The 16,892-nt window shown below is 36.5% G+C and overlaps 1 protein-coding gene across 1 annotated transcript in view; it reads left to right on the plus strand.

Moving 5' to 3' along the window:
* The window catches only part of LOC139743710 (glycerol kinase-like), a 31,244-nt gene extending 23,392 nt beyond the window's left edge, over nt 1-7,852 (plus strand). Inside the window, exons 12-16 of the mRNA XM_071654168.1 lie at nt 1,226-1,310; nt 2,625-2,745; nt 4,247-4,378; nt 5,493-5,589; nt 7,632-7,852. Of these exons, the coding sequence (XP_071510269.1) occupies nt 1,226-1,310; nt 2,625-2,745; nt 4,247-4,378; nt 5,493-5,589; nt 7,632-7,731 (535 nt within the window). The 3' untranslated portion in view covers nt 7,732-7,852. The remainder of the gene's footprint in view (nt 1-1,225; nt 1,311-2,624; nt 2,746-4,246; nt 4,379-5,492; nt 5,590-7,631) is intronic.
* The last annotated feature ends 9,040 nt before the right edge of the window (nt 7,853-16,892 follow it).

Here is a 16,892-nt window from a genome sequence, read left to right on the forward strand (position 1 = left end):
CCAATTGCATGCGACACCCTGTGCCGTAGCAACACCGGGGATATTGGCGCGGCGTTCGAAAGAAGCTTGAAACTGACGAGTGCGATCCAACATAGGGTGCTTAAAATTCCATTTTCGATAGGAAAAACTTAGTCTTATGCTATGAAATTTAGTGTAGATGTAGAAAACATATCAAAGATTCGATTTCTGCAAAAAACCTAAATCGACAAAAATAATGGTCAAAATCTTTGTACCCCGCCTAGGAGGGAATTTGCTCTTGCGACTTTTACCTGAAACCGTTGTCGCGGGTCACAAATGACCTTTTTCTGCTCATGCGCAAAGTGGAACTGTAAACTGGCTTATATTATAGACACAAAAAGCTTTCGGCATCCATGATGTAACAGTATTCAGTGAGCTCTTCAACCCTTGAAGCACTGCGGTACTTAGATTATCTTTTTACCCCAAAATGGTTTGGATTGTGTTTTATGAAACAGTTTTGCAAGTTTTGATATTGTTTAGATTTCATCATAAGGACATAATATTCTATAAAACCTGCAATTGATTATCAATTATTTGGCTTTGTTATGATTCAAAATTTGTTTATTTTAGTCCATGTTGTTGTAACTATTTCGATATTGACAAGTTTAATTCATTCTCTCAGTGCGAAATTGTCAATGTCTTATCTCAGTTACTTTCCTGACATAAATACATGAAATATGAAATATTTATCATATATATTGGGTTGAAATTGCTTCTTCCACAACAGCCCCCAAAGCAATGCAAATATAATGCATCATTCAACAATACTCTAAAGTGTCATTGTTGCCATGTTTCTCTTGATAGAGTAAATTATACATTTTTTGTATTCACTCTTTCTGTTTGATGTAAAAGTGGAAATTTTCGCTGTGTTGAAATTTTCATGCATTTCGTGCAACAAGAAACTAAAATAAAAAAAAATAAATAAAAAATAAAAGTATGCGAATATTTTTGCAGGATATATTTTCCAGTAGTTCATGTCTTGATTCCGCAGGATTAAAAACATGTGAAACTCTTCTTAGCGGGTCGAGCGCGAAAAATTAGTCACGCGAAAATATCCACTTTTACAGTATATTGCACTCTGGACTCTGGTGAAATTTGCATGCATGCATGTAAACTCTGATGTAATTTAGCAAGTGAGGGCGCTATTCAGCTTTTCAGTGAAGACCTTTTCAAACTGGCTTCCCTCTTGTATTAAACCCATGGACAGGACCATCTGTGGACTGACCCAGTTTAGCACCAAAGCCCACATTGCCAGGGCAGTTCTAGAGGCTGTGTGCTACCAGACAAGAGAGGTACAATTGACACTAACACCATTCTAAATCTCGCATGTAGCATGAACTGTAAACACATAACACTATTCTGATCTCAGAATCACATTGGTAGTAAATACTGACAAGAGAGGTACACTTGACACTAACACCATTCTAAATCTCACATGTACATTGTACCATGAACTGTAAACACTTGACACTAAATATGATCTCAGGATCACATTGGTAGTAAACACTGTCAAGAGAGGTGTACACTTGACACCAACAGTATTCTAGATACAACACATAGAATGAACTGTTAACACTTGACACTAATATGATCTCATGATCACATTGGTAGTAAACACTGACAAGAGAGGTGTACTCTTGGCACTAACTGTATTCTAGACATCACACATCGAATGAGCTGTCAACACTTGACACTAACATGATTACAGGATCACATTGGTTTAAACTCTGACAAGAGAGATACACTTGACACTAACACCATTCTAAATGTCACATATAGCATGCACTGTAAACACTTAACACTATTCTGATCTCAGAATCACATTTGTAGTAAGAACTTACAAGAAAGGTGTACAATGGACACTAACATTATCTTAGACATCACACATAGAATGAACTGTCAACACTTGACACTAATATGATCTCAGGATCTCATTGGTAGTAAACACTGTCAAGAGAGGTGTACACTGGACACTAACAGTAGTCTAGACATCACACAAAAAATGGACTGTCAACACTTGACACTAATATGATCTCAGGATCACATTGGTAGTAAACTCTGACAAGAGAGGTACACCTAACACTAACACCAGTTTGGATATATTTCAAGTGGAAGTAAATGTTTCAGAAGTTTCTGTTTGAACACCTTCTTTCAGGAGGAGAAATACCAAAGTCAAACGGCTTTGGAACACAGCCTGTCATTCCAATATGTTGGATGCTTCTACTACCGTGGGCAACTCTCATTGATGATGATAATGATAAGATTGATGCTGATAACAGTAGTAGTAGAAGTAGTTGTTATAGTAGTAGTAATAATAATACTATTATTACAGATTGATTGTGATATAATTGTTATAATCTCTGTTAATGTTACTTATACTGCTACATTAATTACCGCCATTACTATCATCATCACTACCTTCATACATTGTAGTTCATTGTTACTACTACAATACTAATAATGATATGATGAAAATGATGATAATTCTGATAGCAATGTTCAATGATGAGAATATCATAATGATGATACCAATGCTATCAATGATATCATCATCGTCACTACTATTACTGCTTCTACTTCTACTTCTACTTCTGCTGCCTGTTCAGCTTCTAGATGCCATGAACCAGGACTCAGGCATCCCATTGGAGAGGCTTCGAGTGGACGGTGGGATGACCATGAACAACCTCCTCATGCAGCTCCAGGCCGATATACTGGACATCCCAGTCGGTAGGTTTTTATCTTGACCCCTCCCAGGAGATCTTTGGAGGGCAAGACTTTGTTTCTCAGAAAGTTTTTATCAGTTTGGTTTTATATTTCTCCAGGTAGTGTGAATTTCTGGATTCAATTCCTCACTATGTTTTACTTTGTCTTGTTTGGTTTGGTCTGGTTTGGTTTGGTTTGCTTATTTGTGGTCATAGCAATGTCAGGAATATACCTGTCTGAGGAACTAGATTAATCAAAGGGTACGAATAAACCCAAGATTTCAGTCTTCTGGTATTTCTTGATGGCACTGGTCTTATTTTGATTACCATTAGTAACCTACTAGTCTACATTACTGCACTTTATTTTACACTGATTGGCACACACTAGAGTGCTTTCATTGCCTATCTGCACAGATGTCAGAGGCCTGTTTCATAAAGCTGTTCATAAAGTTACGCACGACTTTCTGAACGACTTAAATATTGCAATCCAAGTGGGGGTCCTAATCATTGTTAATTTCAATAAATGTAGATGAAATATGGATATACAGTCATACTTTGTTAAATTGTATGGAAAAAAATCGGCAAACATATTGACACTTCATATTCCAGTCGTTTGTAAAGTCATGCGTAACTTTACAAACAGCTTTATGAAACAGGGCCCTGGAAACTGATGATTGTCAGTGAATAGAGATAAACTGTTGGTAATCCTCCTAATCCCTATTGTGTCACCGTGGCTTCCAGATGGTCTGAGACACATTGCTACCCATTCTCCCTATGTTCAGAGGATCCCCGGGAAGTGGGGGAAGTTTGGAGAGATTGTGTCTTTTTTACGGTCGACCGTCCACACGTACATTGAAATCCCCTGACGAAAGGGGGACAAAATCGCAGCTGGTGGTTTCAGCTGTGTGTTGGGTCACCGTACGTGGTGCTGCAGGGGGCGTGATTGCAAATTTATACGATTACAGTCCCCCGCAAGAATTTTGTTGCCGAACTTGACAAGCTTGCCGGGGGAGCGGGGAATGTCCCACCAAGCATTCACCCGATGGGATTGCCGGGGAAATTCCTGGCAAACGGGACATTCCACGCAAAGCGAGGGATCGTCTGAATGCAGTGTCTGAGTGGGATTGCTATGCGACTCTACAACTAGGTCAAGAGTGGATCGGTTACTGAATGAAGATGAAAAAGCATGACAGGTTAATTAGCTATCAAAGTGCTTCAGTACATATGGGGTTGGAAAAAGTGTTTTACATTTGTACCATGTGTTTATCAATCCATTTGTGTACAGCAGAAGAAAAAGAATAACATGACATTTTATACATGAGACAAATGAAAATAAGGTACTTTAGCTGTCCTACAAATGTCTCCAGATTCAGTACCATGGTATTCAGCTGTCTTGTATTGACATTCCTTTTCTTGCTCAGACTGTGAAATTTGTTTCCCCAATTTCATCTTTCACCTAGCAAAACTTATCTTGACGGATTTTGATGATTGCACTTTGACCTGTCAATTCTCTCTCCCCTGCCCAGTGCGTCCCTCCATGCCGGAGACCACAGCCCTAGGGGCAGCCATGGCTGCTGGCCATGCAGCAGGTGTGTGGAAGATTGAGGAGGCGACTGCAGGGAATGTGGATTCCTTTACACCGGCTCTGGCTGCAGAAGGTTTGTGTCTTATTCGATTCAGTTCAATTCAACACTGGTTTTAATTCGATCATGTTGCAGTTGATGACTGAATTGCAGAATGTCACAATAAAAGATAATACATGTCGTCGACAAGACCTTGTATCTGCAATTTTGGTGAAAATGACTTTTTTGAATTAATGGTCAAATAATGGGATAAGTGATGTCCTGTCCAAATCCCAAGTGTCTTACTTCAAAAATGAAGCCACCACAGCATGTCAAAGGAAAGGCTTTCCCATTCGCTATAGTGCTTTGGCCGCCCTGTGTTTTGGCTCTCCTGAACATTTTACATTTTGCAGATACGAGGTCTTGTCGCCCCAGCGACGATATACAGTACGGATAAAAGAATTATGAAATTACAAAAAGCATTGCCATTATAAGCACATCATATTTAACCAGGGGGGCATTTCATGAAGGAACTTGTAAGATAAAATATCTGACAAGTCAATTATATCCGACAAGTTTTGAAAAATTCTTTAGTCTGATTGGCTGATTTCTCTGAACTTGTCGGATATAATTGACTTGTCGGACATTTTATCCGACAAGTTCCTTCATGAAATGCCCCCCAGGATATGGACTTGAGAGGAAGTGAGGAAGGGAAGAAAGACAGAGTTACTGATAGGGGGTTAGAGAGGCAGAAATGGGAGAAAAAGACAAAGAAAGGGAAAGCAGGATTCCTCGTAAGAAAAAAAGAATCATGAACATAATCACATAAGTTCAATCATTAACATACAATTATTCATATCCTCAAAATGCTGAAGCATCCAAAAATTCAATGAAACATCCTACTATATACATGTATATATATATATATACATTTTTTTTTTCAATAAAGTCTAAAATATAAGTAGATATCACTATAAAGCATTTTTATTCTAACTATTGTTCACATTTTGTGTATTTTACAATTCGATTATACAGGTACTGCTTCAAATTTTTACATTTGTTGTTTCTATCCCTAACTGGCATTTTAATATTATTTTGAAGCACTAATGCTGGGTGTTTGTTTCATCTGCAAGTGGTAAATTATGCCTTTAACATTTCAATAGTTAAAAGAGAATTTAAAACTATACCTGTATTCTCTGTTCTCTGACAGATCGCGAGGCACACTATGCCAAGTGGAAGCTTGCCGTTCAGAAATCCATGCACTGGGAGGGCCACAGTGTTGGCTCGGCTACTCAAGGTGAACCATGATTGGACTGGCCCCCAAAATGAGTGCATGAACCGTCTCATACACACCAGTGTTTATGTGTGTGTGTGTGTGTGTCCCCTTCTACAATGTAATATGAATGCTTTTGTCCCTTGTGTGAATGCATTCATCCCATGAGTGAGTGCATTCATTCAATTTGTAAATGCATTCATTCCATGAGTGAGTGCATTCATCCCATTTGTGAATGTAATCGCCCCAACAGTGAGTGCATTCATCCCTTACATGAGTGCACTCTGCCATTTAGTGAGTACAGTCATCCCATTGATTAATGATTGCGTTTGTCACATACATGAATGCATTCTTCCTTTATTATGCGAATACATTCACTCTTTGTGGGAATGCATTCAACCAGTCCATGAAGATATCCTCTCCATATAGTAAATGCATTCAATGTGTGCGTGAAAATATTAACTCCCTACCTATATTCAAGCAGTATTTATTTTATAAACTCTATGTATGTCTTTCACACTGTACCAATATGAGTGCAAGGTTTTGGTCTTTGCCTTCAGTATTTTCTGTTGTGTGAAATCATAGCGTACCAGACAATCCTCTTGAGAGGTCACTTTCAAGGAAAATGTTATCAAACAGATTTCTAAAAAGATAACTCAAGTTAGTTTTCTTCTCGAGTAAAACATGCTTCCAGTAGAACAGAGAATAGGTAAAGTGTGAATAATCAGCTGTAATGGAACTTAAAATGTCGGTTTTGCATCGTGCCTCAAGAGAAAAAGTTCGTGTAGATATTATAAGAAGACAAAATACCTCATTCTCGAGTGCATTGACATAAATGCAGCGTGTAACATTAACCAAGATATCTTTGATGTACATAGTTTGAATTGAATGCATATTTTTGTTTCTTCTCTTCATTTTGATGCATGCTAGAGTTTACATTATTATACTGAACTGTAACCATCACCTTTCCAATTGTGTATTTTCTAGTTTTCCCGTTCAATTTTTAAAAGTGATTGTTCTAAAAATTTAAACAAGGAAGTGAAGTGACTGTTGAAGAAATTGAATGGAATCCCCCCCCCCCCCATTTTTAGATTTTTATGCCAACGGTGCTGGTAGATTGTATTTTAATTTGGCATCATTCTGATATCCAATACCAAATGTCATCTGAACACTTTGTGAAAGTGGGAAGGAGTGCAAAAGTGAAATATAATCTATATTGAAGAATTTCTTGCCAATAATAGCAAACAAAGTGCATGGAGTTGATTTATATCTTTTACTTTCATGGAGTTGATTGATATCCTTTACTTTCATGGAGTTGATTTATGTCTTTGAGTTGATTTGTGTCTGTGACTTCTCAGAATTTCCATCAACAGTTTTGATGAGGCAGGTTGAGGACATTTGAAAGATACACCATTTCTCATAAATCGTAATCCTGTTTGAAATAAAACTTTTTGGTTTCATTTACTGTGACCTTCATGGATCATACCAGTCACATGGAATGAGGACATGGAAAATTGAGATTGGACACAAGACTCTTCAGCAAAACTCTGATTAGTTTTAATGTCAGGCACATTCATTAATATGTTTGTACAATCATGATGAAAGCTTTTTGTGTGGGATGATTTCATTACGTGCCTCACCTTCATCACACACCTACTTGCCATGATTTTATTACAATAGATTTTAAATTCCACTTTTTTTTTTTTATTTGCCCCAACTATGTGAATACCCTTTCTGAAATTTGAAGTGTTCCATAGTTGTTACATGAAGTGAAATTGTAATCGTTTGATATTTGTCTTGTTATATTTCATTCTATAAAATGCAAGACTGGTAACTGAACCAGTAGACCTCTGCAAACTGCCAATCTTATTAAGTGTTACCCGTGTAATCAAGGGCATATTTTCATAATCATCCATAGCTTGCAGTATACTTTATTAATACCAGCGCCTGCTTTCAGCTCATTCTTATTGTTCTCACTGACTGACTACCGCCGTGCACAACTTCTAACCTCCTCTCCTATTGGTCAATTCTCTCCTTTCTGCCTCCATCTCAACCAGTCACATGCAGCCTAAGAGACGCCCTCCCAGCTCTCATGAACCCAAGGTCACTAGCTGCCATTTCTGCTGCCACTGCTCTCACTGCCATGCTTGCCTATGTTATGAGAAGGATCATCTAACACACCTGCATTATCTGTTTAAAATGGGCCCTATTCACATCGACAAATTAAGTGCAATCTTAGACGAATTGTCCTTGCTAATGACGAGGCTTCAAGTCGATGATGAAGACATGTCGATGCACAAAAGCAATTCTGAACCCATTGAAGACTACTTGTAGTTAGGTAGTCTTAAGTATACTTGATGAGTATACCCGGGCAGGTGTCAATGGGAAATGCCTTTGATAGCAAAATTAGCTCGTCCTCATCGGGTTGAATTCTTTTTTTTTCTTATACTCTTTAAGGACTGGAGATCTCTGCATTGGTCTTAACCCTGATGTCAACTCATGTTGTCATAGCAACAACAGAGGAGTGAAAATTACACCAAACATTGAGTTGTGTACTTTTTTTTTAGCACACTGTTTTTCTCGGTCTAGATAGGAGAGCTATTATGTTGTGGGTGTAATTGGAGTTGAATAGTGAAAACTTGTGAGAGTTCTGGTAAACAGTGTTATTAGAGAGATGCAGAAATGATCAATTCAAAGTTTGATGAAGGCTAAATATCAGATGTAAGGGCAGTGGTAGATGTGAATGCACCTCTTTATGTGTCTTTGATCAGATTAGTATCTGTTCTACCTCAATCCTCATACCACATTGGAATGATTTTTCTTTAAATCATATCATTTCTCATCAAATCATATCATGCCCGTCATGCCATGTCACATTACAACACACCAAGCTGTCCTAGATTCATATTTCTACTTTCTCCAAGTGTTTTCACTGCCATAAGTTGTTCATAACTAGTTGTATATCTTTGCTGGCTAAGAAGACTAGCACTGCTTATGATGTCATAGTAGTGGAATAATACAATGAAAGTATAAAGAGAATTATCCATAGTCTGATATTTCTTGCATATTCAAAAATGAATTTAAGATAAATTCTCCTGTAAAGTGAACTTGAGATCAACTCTGATATTAGTGAAATGTTTTGTCATTTTCTTTTGTTTAAAGCTATCATGTCATGTTGTTGCCATTTCTGAATATTCAAATTGCATTGATTGCTCTAGCACTTGTAGTGACATAATGATGAATTTCTGAAATATTTAATAGTGAATTGTTGAGATTTAGCCTCGTGTAACCTGTGTACGGTAGTGAAATATTGATCGTGTGATATTTCCAGCGTGTGCTAGAGTGAAGTACAAATTCATTGAAGTTACATAGAGATTTCTGTCAGGAAGTTCGTTGCACAAATATCATGTAAATAAGATATTTCAAATTCAGAAGAAATGATTTGTGTATGTTTGCAAGAAGTTAACTCATTGCATTAGATATCATGTCATCACAGTAATAACTTCAAGTTTCTTCCAAAATGTGTGATGTGTGATTTGTAGACCTCTTTTAAACCGAATTATCGGCCATTAGTTGTAAATCTTATATAATTATTCAGCACAGGTAGACTTTCTTGCTATCTGTAACTACTTTTCTATACTCTGTTGTACGACCGAATCATTTATTATTGAAGGAATCTTTGGCCAGTAAGATTTGTTTTTGGTGCTAGTAAATTACCTCAGATGTAAGTGAAATGTCAGATATATTCAAAGGGCTGTGTTCCATCGAACTCCTGTCACATCTTAATTTACAACCATTTCAGTTTCCATGGCAACAGCTGAAATGGTCACAGTTGATTGGTTGATATATATATCTTGCTTCAGCATGTGAAATTGTAAGTTGATAATACAGTAATTTGCTCAGTGATGCCTTTAAATTTTCTGGAGATCTGTGTGATGTATTTCATCAGTGTTAGAAAATTAAATTTTCATATCTTGATTGTTATTTTCATATTTTTCAATTTTTAAAGTAAAGACAAATCTTTACCTCAGCACCACTGCCAGCCTAGGAGAATACAAAATGTTATATTCAAAACAGAAGTAGCACTTTGAAACTCAAACATACATATAATTGTTATGTACTTCACCATCCTGTACTTATCAACATGTATGAGGGCGCTATACACAGAAATGTAGATTAGCAATCATCTTTTAACCTTACACTGTCTTCCTTAACTGAACAGGTACTGGACAAAGCAGGGTCTATGTTGTAAAAATGTGTCATAGATAATTATCGTACAAGCACAAGTTCCATTTGCCACTGTTGCTAACAACTCTATGTGTGTTTTATGCAAAAGATGTATGAGTTTGCACTACACACACACTTTGGACAGGTGTACGTTTAGTGGATTGTGTGCAAAATGTATCGTGCTATGACAATCTTCATAAGGGAATAAATGGTAACATAGTATAATGTACAATGCATTTTAGTATATTTGCATACATTTGCAGCCAAGCTTTTGGAAGAACTGTGTTGAGCAGAGAGAAATATTGTCTGCTAGTGAAAAAAAAAACACCACGAAACAAAAACAAAATAAAACAAAGCCCCCAACAAAACAAAACAAAAGAAAAACAAATCAAACAAAGAAAAAAGAAAGAAACAAACAACAACCTGAGTCCCATGCACTAAATTAAAAAAAAAAATGTTTATTATACATTCTATACAACTCCCATTTCTATACAATTTCTTGGCCTTTGAAAGTACACATTCTTCCTTTCCCGTACAAGTCCACCAATGAGGTGTATTGTCGTACTCTTCTTCTTCATGAATGACCTAGATCAAAACTACCTACAAATGTGTACAGACTATGTTACAGCATGTGATAGTGTGTTACCAAGTACTTTACTCAAGGATAAGACTGTTTAGTGTGATATGTTATTATCATTATTTCATAATTCATAGTTTCATCATTCTTCATGCTGCTATTTTTTTTTTTCCGGAGGGGGGGGGGGGGGGGGGGGGGGGTGTTAAGCCATATTTCAATGCATCAATCTCACGTGGTTCAGTTCCCTCAAAGAACTGTTGTATTGACTACCCAGGCTCTATGTATTTATATTTGCTGTGCTATCCAGTATACATGATACTAGTATTGCATTCAATGGTTTTGAAACGTGTAGAAACGTGTGGTGACTGGTGTTTCTCCTTGGTTGAGCTTGATTGATAGTTATTGCATAATAGAGCACCAAAGTGTGACGTCATAGCCATTCATTGTCATTGAAACTGGTTCTAAACAACCTCACATACAATAGCTCAAGTGTGTGTGTGAGCACAGCGGCTTTTAACCATGCTCAAACAAAAGATTATGACGTCATCACTTCTGTACTCTCTACACTACGGCTGTGACTTTCTCTTCGCTATGTACAATGCACTGTGCATTGCTCAGGTGTCCAATGTAGTTGAAAGTAATCGTAGATTACAACTGATATGTATATATATATATACGTTGTATATATATATAAATACTTTGTGTTGGAGGGAACAGTTTCGTGTTTTTTTTTTCAAGATATATGTCTTACAGCAAAATAGTATGTAAAAATATTTCATGTAAAGTGCGAGTCATTATACCTCTGAGAAGAAATTATCCTAGTGTTATTGTGGCGACAAATGAATGAATAAACAGGATGTTTCATGAAGACAATACAGCAGTTTTAGTCGCCTTATTTAGCATTGCGTGAAAAAATGGTCTGAGCTAATTGCTATACTGCCGGGCAGTTGCCATGGAAACAGCAATATCACGCTTGTCATGCTTGTGCTCTAAATTCACAAACGAATATGATGTGGACTTTGTCTCTGAGATTTCACACATGCAGTCGAGTTGAATATTATTCTCTAGTCTGGTGTGGTTGAGAGTGGCATGGGCTAGAGACAGGTTGTTGAGACGATAGACGTAGTAGCTTGAATCCTCACAGTTTGATTTTAATTCTCGAACTTTCGGGCCCTGAACTTTATCAAGACTGAGGATCAAAAACAAAATTATGTTTTATATATATATATATATATATATATATATATATATTAGTTATAGTTATATAGCGACAGAGGAAAGAATTAAAGAATGATGGAGAGAGAGAGGGAGAGAGAGAGAGTGGGGGTATTGTATTGTATTGTATTGTATTGTATTGTATTGTATTGTATTTATTCAGGCAAATTAAAACAACATGTCTAGGGGTGCAAAAAACAAAAAGAAGGCACGAATACCCCTGAAGTACATTACACACCAATTCAAACAAATTAATGATTATTATCGGAACATTGATATACAAAAATCTAAGTACACTTAAAGGGATAGTACAGTATTGATGGAGATGAAAATTGGGCTTTTAACTTTTTGTAAGATACCAAGAAAACACTTATGATATAGTACAGAGCATACCATTTTAAGAGGAATTCAAAGTTAATTTGATGAAAATCGGGTTTGGAAGGAATGAAACATCCAAAAACAAAGTAAAACAAAGCGATCGTAATAAAGTGTGGGTCCCACACTTATTAGAATCGCTCTTTTTTGGATATCTCAGCCATTTCAAAACCAATTTTCATCAAACAAACGTTGAATTCCTCATAGGATTACATGCTCTTTCATATTTAATAAGAGGTTTCTCATTATCTCACCAAAAAATGTTAGAAACCTGAAATTAAGCTCTGGCCTTCGGAACAGCGATATCGCCCAAAGAATGAATAATCTATATAAATATGTTGATAAGTGATAATGCAAAAGAATAATAAATCTATATAATAATGTATACACATTAATATTACATCAGTCAGAATAAGGTTAGAACGTTCAACAAATGAAACATAATCTGTTACATAAAACATTGTAAAATAAATTCACATACATACAAATTATCTTAATAAATATTTAAGACGAGAAAGGGATTGTGGTTAAGGGAGAGGGAGAGACACGAAGAGCAAAGAAAGAAAGAAAGATGGAAAGAAAGGAGTGAGATGGAAGGAATGATGGACAGAGATAAACGAGAAGATCAAGAAAGAAATGGGAGAGACTATGGGGGAGAGAAAGAAAATAGAAGAAAGGGAAAGAGAGAGAGAGAGAGAGAGAGAGGGAGAGGGAGAGAAAGGGAGTTGAAGGACTGATAAAAAAGGAAAGCAGAGAAGGGTTTTAAGAGGTAAAGGGTTGTAATGACCAGATGTTTGAAAAAAAAATCGTTGACAAAGGGCTATCGCACACAAATCTGGTCGGTTGCTCTCATCCCCCGCCACAAGGTTGACGCATTATGATGACGGTAATAATGAATCGCGTGTACAATGTATTCCTACCCTTATGGTCCAATAGGATGCGGAGAATCCCATACCGCAGACGCAGAGATGCGCAGAGTTAATGCAAAGGCAAACTAATCCTCCGAGAAAGTCCTTAAAGGAAAATAATGCTGATATTTTTGGTACGTACCTTCATGTTAAGAGTTAAAAAGTTTGAAAATATCAAATATGAAAATCTTTACAGATTTGGACAATAACTTTGTCTGGAATTACAGGTTTTTGAACATTTTAGTGATCACTTGAGAACACTATAGTTTATTGTGACTTCACCTCAATATGCCTTTCTTGTTTTGATTTTCGTTGAGTTTCGTTAAAGTCAACATGCACATGCATTTTCAGTCAGTGGATGAGCTAGATAATGTTTACAAAAAAAAAAGACTAAACAAAGAAAACTAAAAATCGTGACGAGTTATTGTTCATGTACGATCAAGCTATAGAGACTGGTGAGTTGACGACGTTATTGTTTATTCTAATTTGCAATTATGGAAATGGTGGAAACACGTGAAATACAATAATCCAATTACTTTCAAGTCTTCCTTTAACAAGTTCCTTTTGTTCGGAGTTACTATTATGTACATCAAAGACAATGAAGAGTGTGTGTAGATGTCTAGTTTAAATAGATGAAAACAACTGCGTTTGTTCTGTTTTGTTTTTCTCTAGTCCTGTTCCTTCATTATTAATTCTTGACGCCCCGACTCCAAAGTCCACGCCATTCCTGTCCGGGATCACACGACCTTCGTACAGACGTGATAGTGATCTTGATAACTAGCTCAAACATTCTTTATTACACGTCATTGACTCGTTGGTTAACCCCTTCTGTTCCAATGTATCAAATGTGCACAGATTTTACACACAAACATATATGGACAAGAAAATAAACGTGACACACGAAAGGTTAAATAATAACTAGATTGTCTTCATATACTATTATAGGGTGTGAATGAAAACAATCTTATCAGATGCCCTTGCGATTTCTTAATCCTTTTTCTGATATCTAGTTTTCTGTATCACTTCTTGGTTTCTTGCTGTCGTTTCCATGTAGGACGATCTATTCAAAACTACATCTACCCATTTAATTAATGAACTTATTTCAATGGACCAGTATCAAATGTCTCATCTCTTTTAAAATAAGGTATATTCTGGGTAAGATTATTTCATTTCTTTGAAATTACGCAATATCAAATTAAGTAACTTTCGTAGAACATGATTTCTATCGAAAACTTGCATAATGAGTGAATAATCAGAAATATAGATTAGTAAATATAGGGTCCTACATACATACATACATACATACACATATAAATGTATAAATGTTAATGCATCCATGTCACATTTTGATATCTTTCTGAGTCGATGCTACTCAAATTTATAATTTACTAGTATGAAAGTCTATAATTCGAAAAACTGTGTTTGTGAACTTTTGTCTATTGCATTTGGATGTGAGAAGTTTGTGGTATGTCCCCTGAGGCATATATATTCATGATGGAAGCATAGTTTCACGCGCTTCCTCGTGACTCACTGTATAATAAGTTTGTTGGCTAGCAGCTGCAACTTTAAACCGTGGTCATCACCAAATTAATGCTTTACCAAAAGACTACTTTGCGTTTGGATCGGGGTCTGCTAAAGCATTGTTGTTGTTGACATGGAGCAATTACACTAAAATAAAAAGTGAAAATCGTTGATTGCGGAAATTTTATATTAAACACACTATTATAGGATTTCATTTCATTTTCACGATGTTTATCCACAATATTATTTTCTTTCGTATTGCATGCATCCGTTCGGCCGAAGCTTCCACGAAAAAGGAGAAAAACAAACCCCAAAACAGAACTGTAAACATACTCATTCGCAGCATTTATTGGCCAGACAATTAGATTTAATTCTTCTTAAACTTGATGATAACAGTATAAAAGAGGGGAAAGACCAATTTATCTTCGATCGGAGTTTCTTCCGTTTCCAGAGTTTTGATCGTCAGCTCTTGTTATAATTGCTTGTCAGCCTTCTGTGTAAACAGTTGCCTGTTTACAATGGAATGTCGCCGATATTGACTTACTGGCAACACTCGTTTTAAAGAACGGAGACCCAAGGGGTGGACAGACGCTCTATAAACGCATCGAGAATGCTGGGGGTCGCGGGTGTGTTTCGTTCCTAGCTATAATAGTCTACCTACCTTGCGGACGAGGCGTACTTTGAAGAGAGCCCTGCCTATCCGGACCCACTACCGACCCGTCATACTAGGGAATGTTTTGAAGACTGGAGTACCATTCTAGTCTTTGTCTGTTCCTAGTGAGCTGGAACAGGTCCTGGTAATAACAATTGTGAGCATCACTTGATGTCCTTGTCTTGAATGCGGCTCTAGAAAACAGTTTAAGATATAATGATACAGGTTGATAGTGTCCGTAGATAGTACACGCGTGTTGATGAATACGTGGGACGGTGCTAAACATTATATTCCATTGGATTTTGAGACAGGGCTTATCAGGTCTCGTAGCCATACATCGGTGCTATTTACATCAGTTCTACTTACGGTTTTTGAGAGGTAATTTCTGTTATCTCAACATGGAATGGTCTTCAGACTATTGGGATGAAGACGAATGAAGGAAAAGCCTGGACACTGGATTCCTTGCCGTGAGTCAAAGGCTAATTTATAGGACAAAGCTGTGAGTAATAATTTTTGTGACAGACATTTTATATTCAATACGCTTGTAACGTTTTGTTTTGTTTTGTTTTATTTGGTTTGTTATTACGGTTATGAAGTTTACCTTTTTACCTTTACTCTGGCTTGACTTTATTGTGCACCAACTGTTTACTTAATTAATGTATAGACTTATCAATTATCTATATCAATTTATTTCAATATGCATCTTCCGATCTGACATCACAATCACACACAGATAATATTTTGCATTATAATATTGGTACATATGTTTCTTACTTTGCATCGTGAATGTATGTTATCATTTGCATGTATCGTTTCGTTGTCTGTAGACTGTGATCATCAGTGAAACTCCTGGATCATCGAACAATGGTTTGCTTCTAAATCTAAACTTTTGAAATGGAAACAATGATCTAATTCTTGAAGAAGGGTTAGCGGAAGAAGGATTGTCATTTATGTTGCTCTGTTGAATCTCTCAACACCAACACCACCTCTGGTTTCTGGGAGGGGATACTCTATATCTTTATATCTGTGTATCTGTATATCTGTATATCTATCTGTAGGTGGTTTAAATAACTGTTGGTTCGATTCCCCCATTATAGTGTTCACAATTTCGTGTTTGATATTGTTCTTGTAATATTTATTCCTACATGCATATAAATCACATATGTATTTGTATATATATAAATATAGAATGATATTACATGATTTACAACATCTAGTTGCGATATATTGTTTAGCAACTTTGTGAGTGATATGTGACACACACATTGTGGGAGCTGGGCGCCTTTGAATGTTTCTAAAGATAAATGGCGCTAAGTAAATGCTGTTACATATATCATCAACCTCATAATTATGTAGTATAGGTACAGATACTTTACTATTATACCTCTGTGTGCCTGTGTGTTTATACATCTAATTTTTTTACAGATTATCTGCGAGATATCTTAGTACATGTAGTAACCATTTTTTACGAGAATGTAATGGTTTTATTTACAAATCAGATAAGAACAACCGCAACCTGACTCGAATGCATCCTGCTTAGCAGATAATTTTTAAGATTCCCCATGTTCCCCCTTTACTTCTTTATAATGTAGGCACTTCCCATTTAACGTGACACTCAGCAGTGCATGACATCCAATTACATTAAACTTGCTGAGGATATAATTAAGTTAAATGTAGGTATGAAAAAAGAAGGGTATCGCATTTGATCTTCTGTTTGTGTTTTACCAATATTCTACCGCCAATTGGCGCATATGTCACTTTAATCTTCTACGTTAATCTATCTTCTACCTAAAGGGTAGTGCTGGCCTTAAAAGACCGCCCAGTCTTCGCCAATCGCAGTAGACATAAACAGAGATTTCTGT

This window comes from Diadema antillarum, unplaced genomic scaffold (assembly GCF_040938485.1).
Source record: "Diadema antillarum isolate AM-2024a unplaced genomic scaffold, OU_Dant_1.0 seq00001103_RagTag, whole genome shotgun sequence".
Classification (NCBI taxonomy): Eukaryota; Metazoa; Echinodermata; class Echinoidea; order Diadematoida; family Diadematidae; genus Diadema; species Diadema antillarum.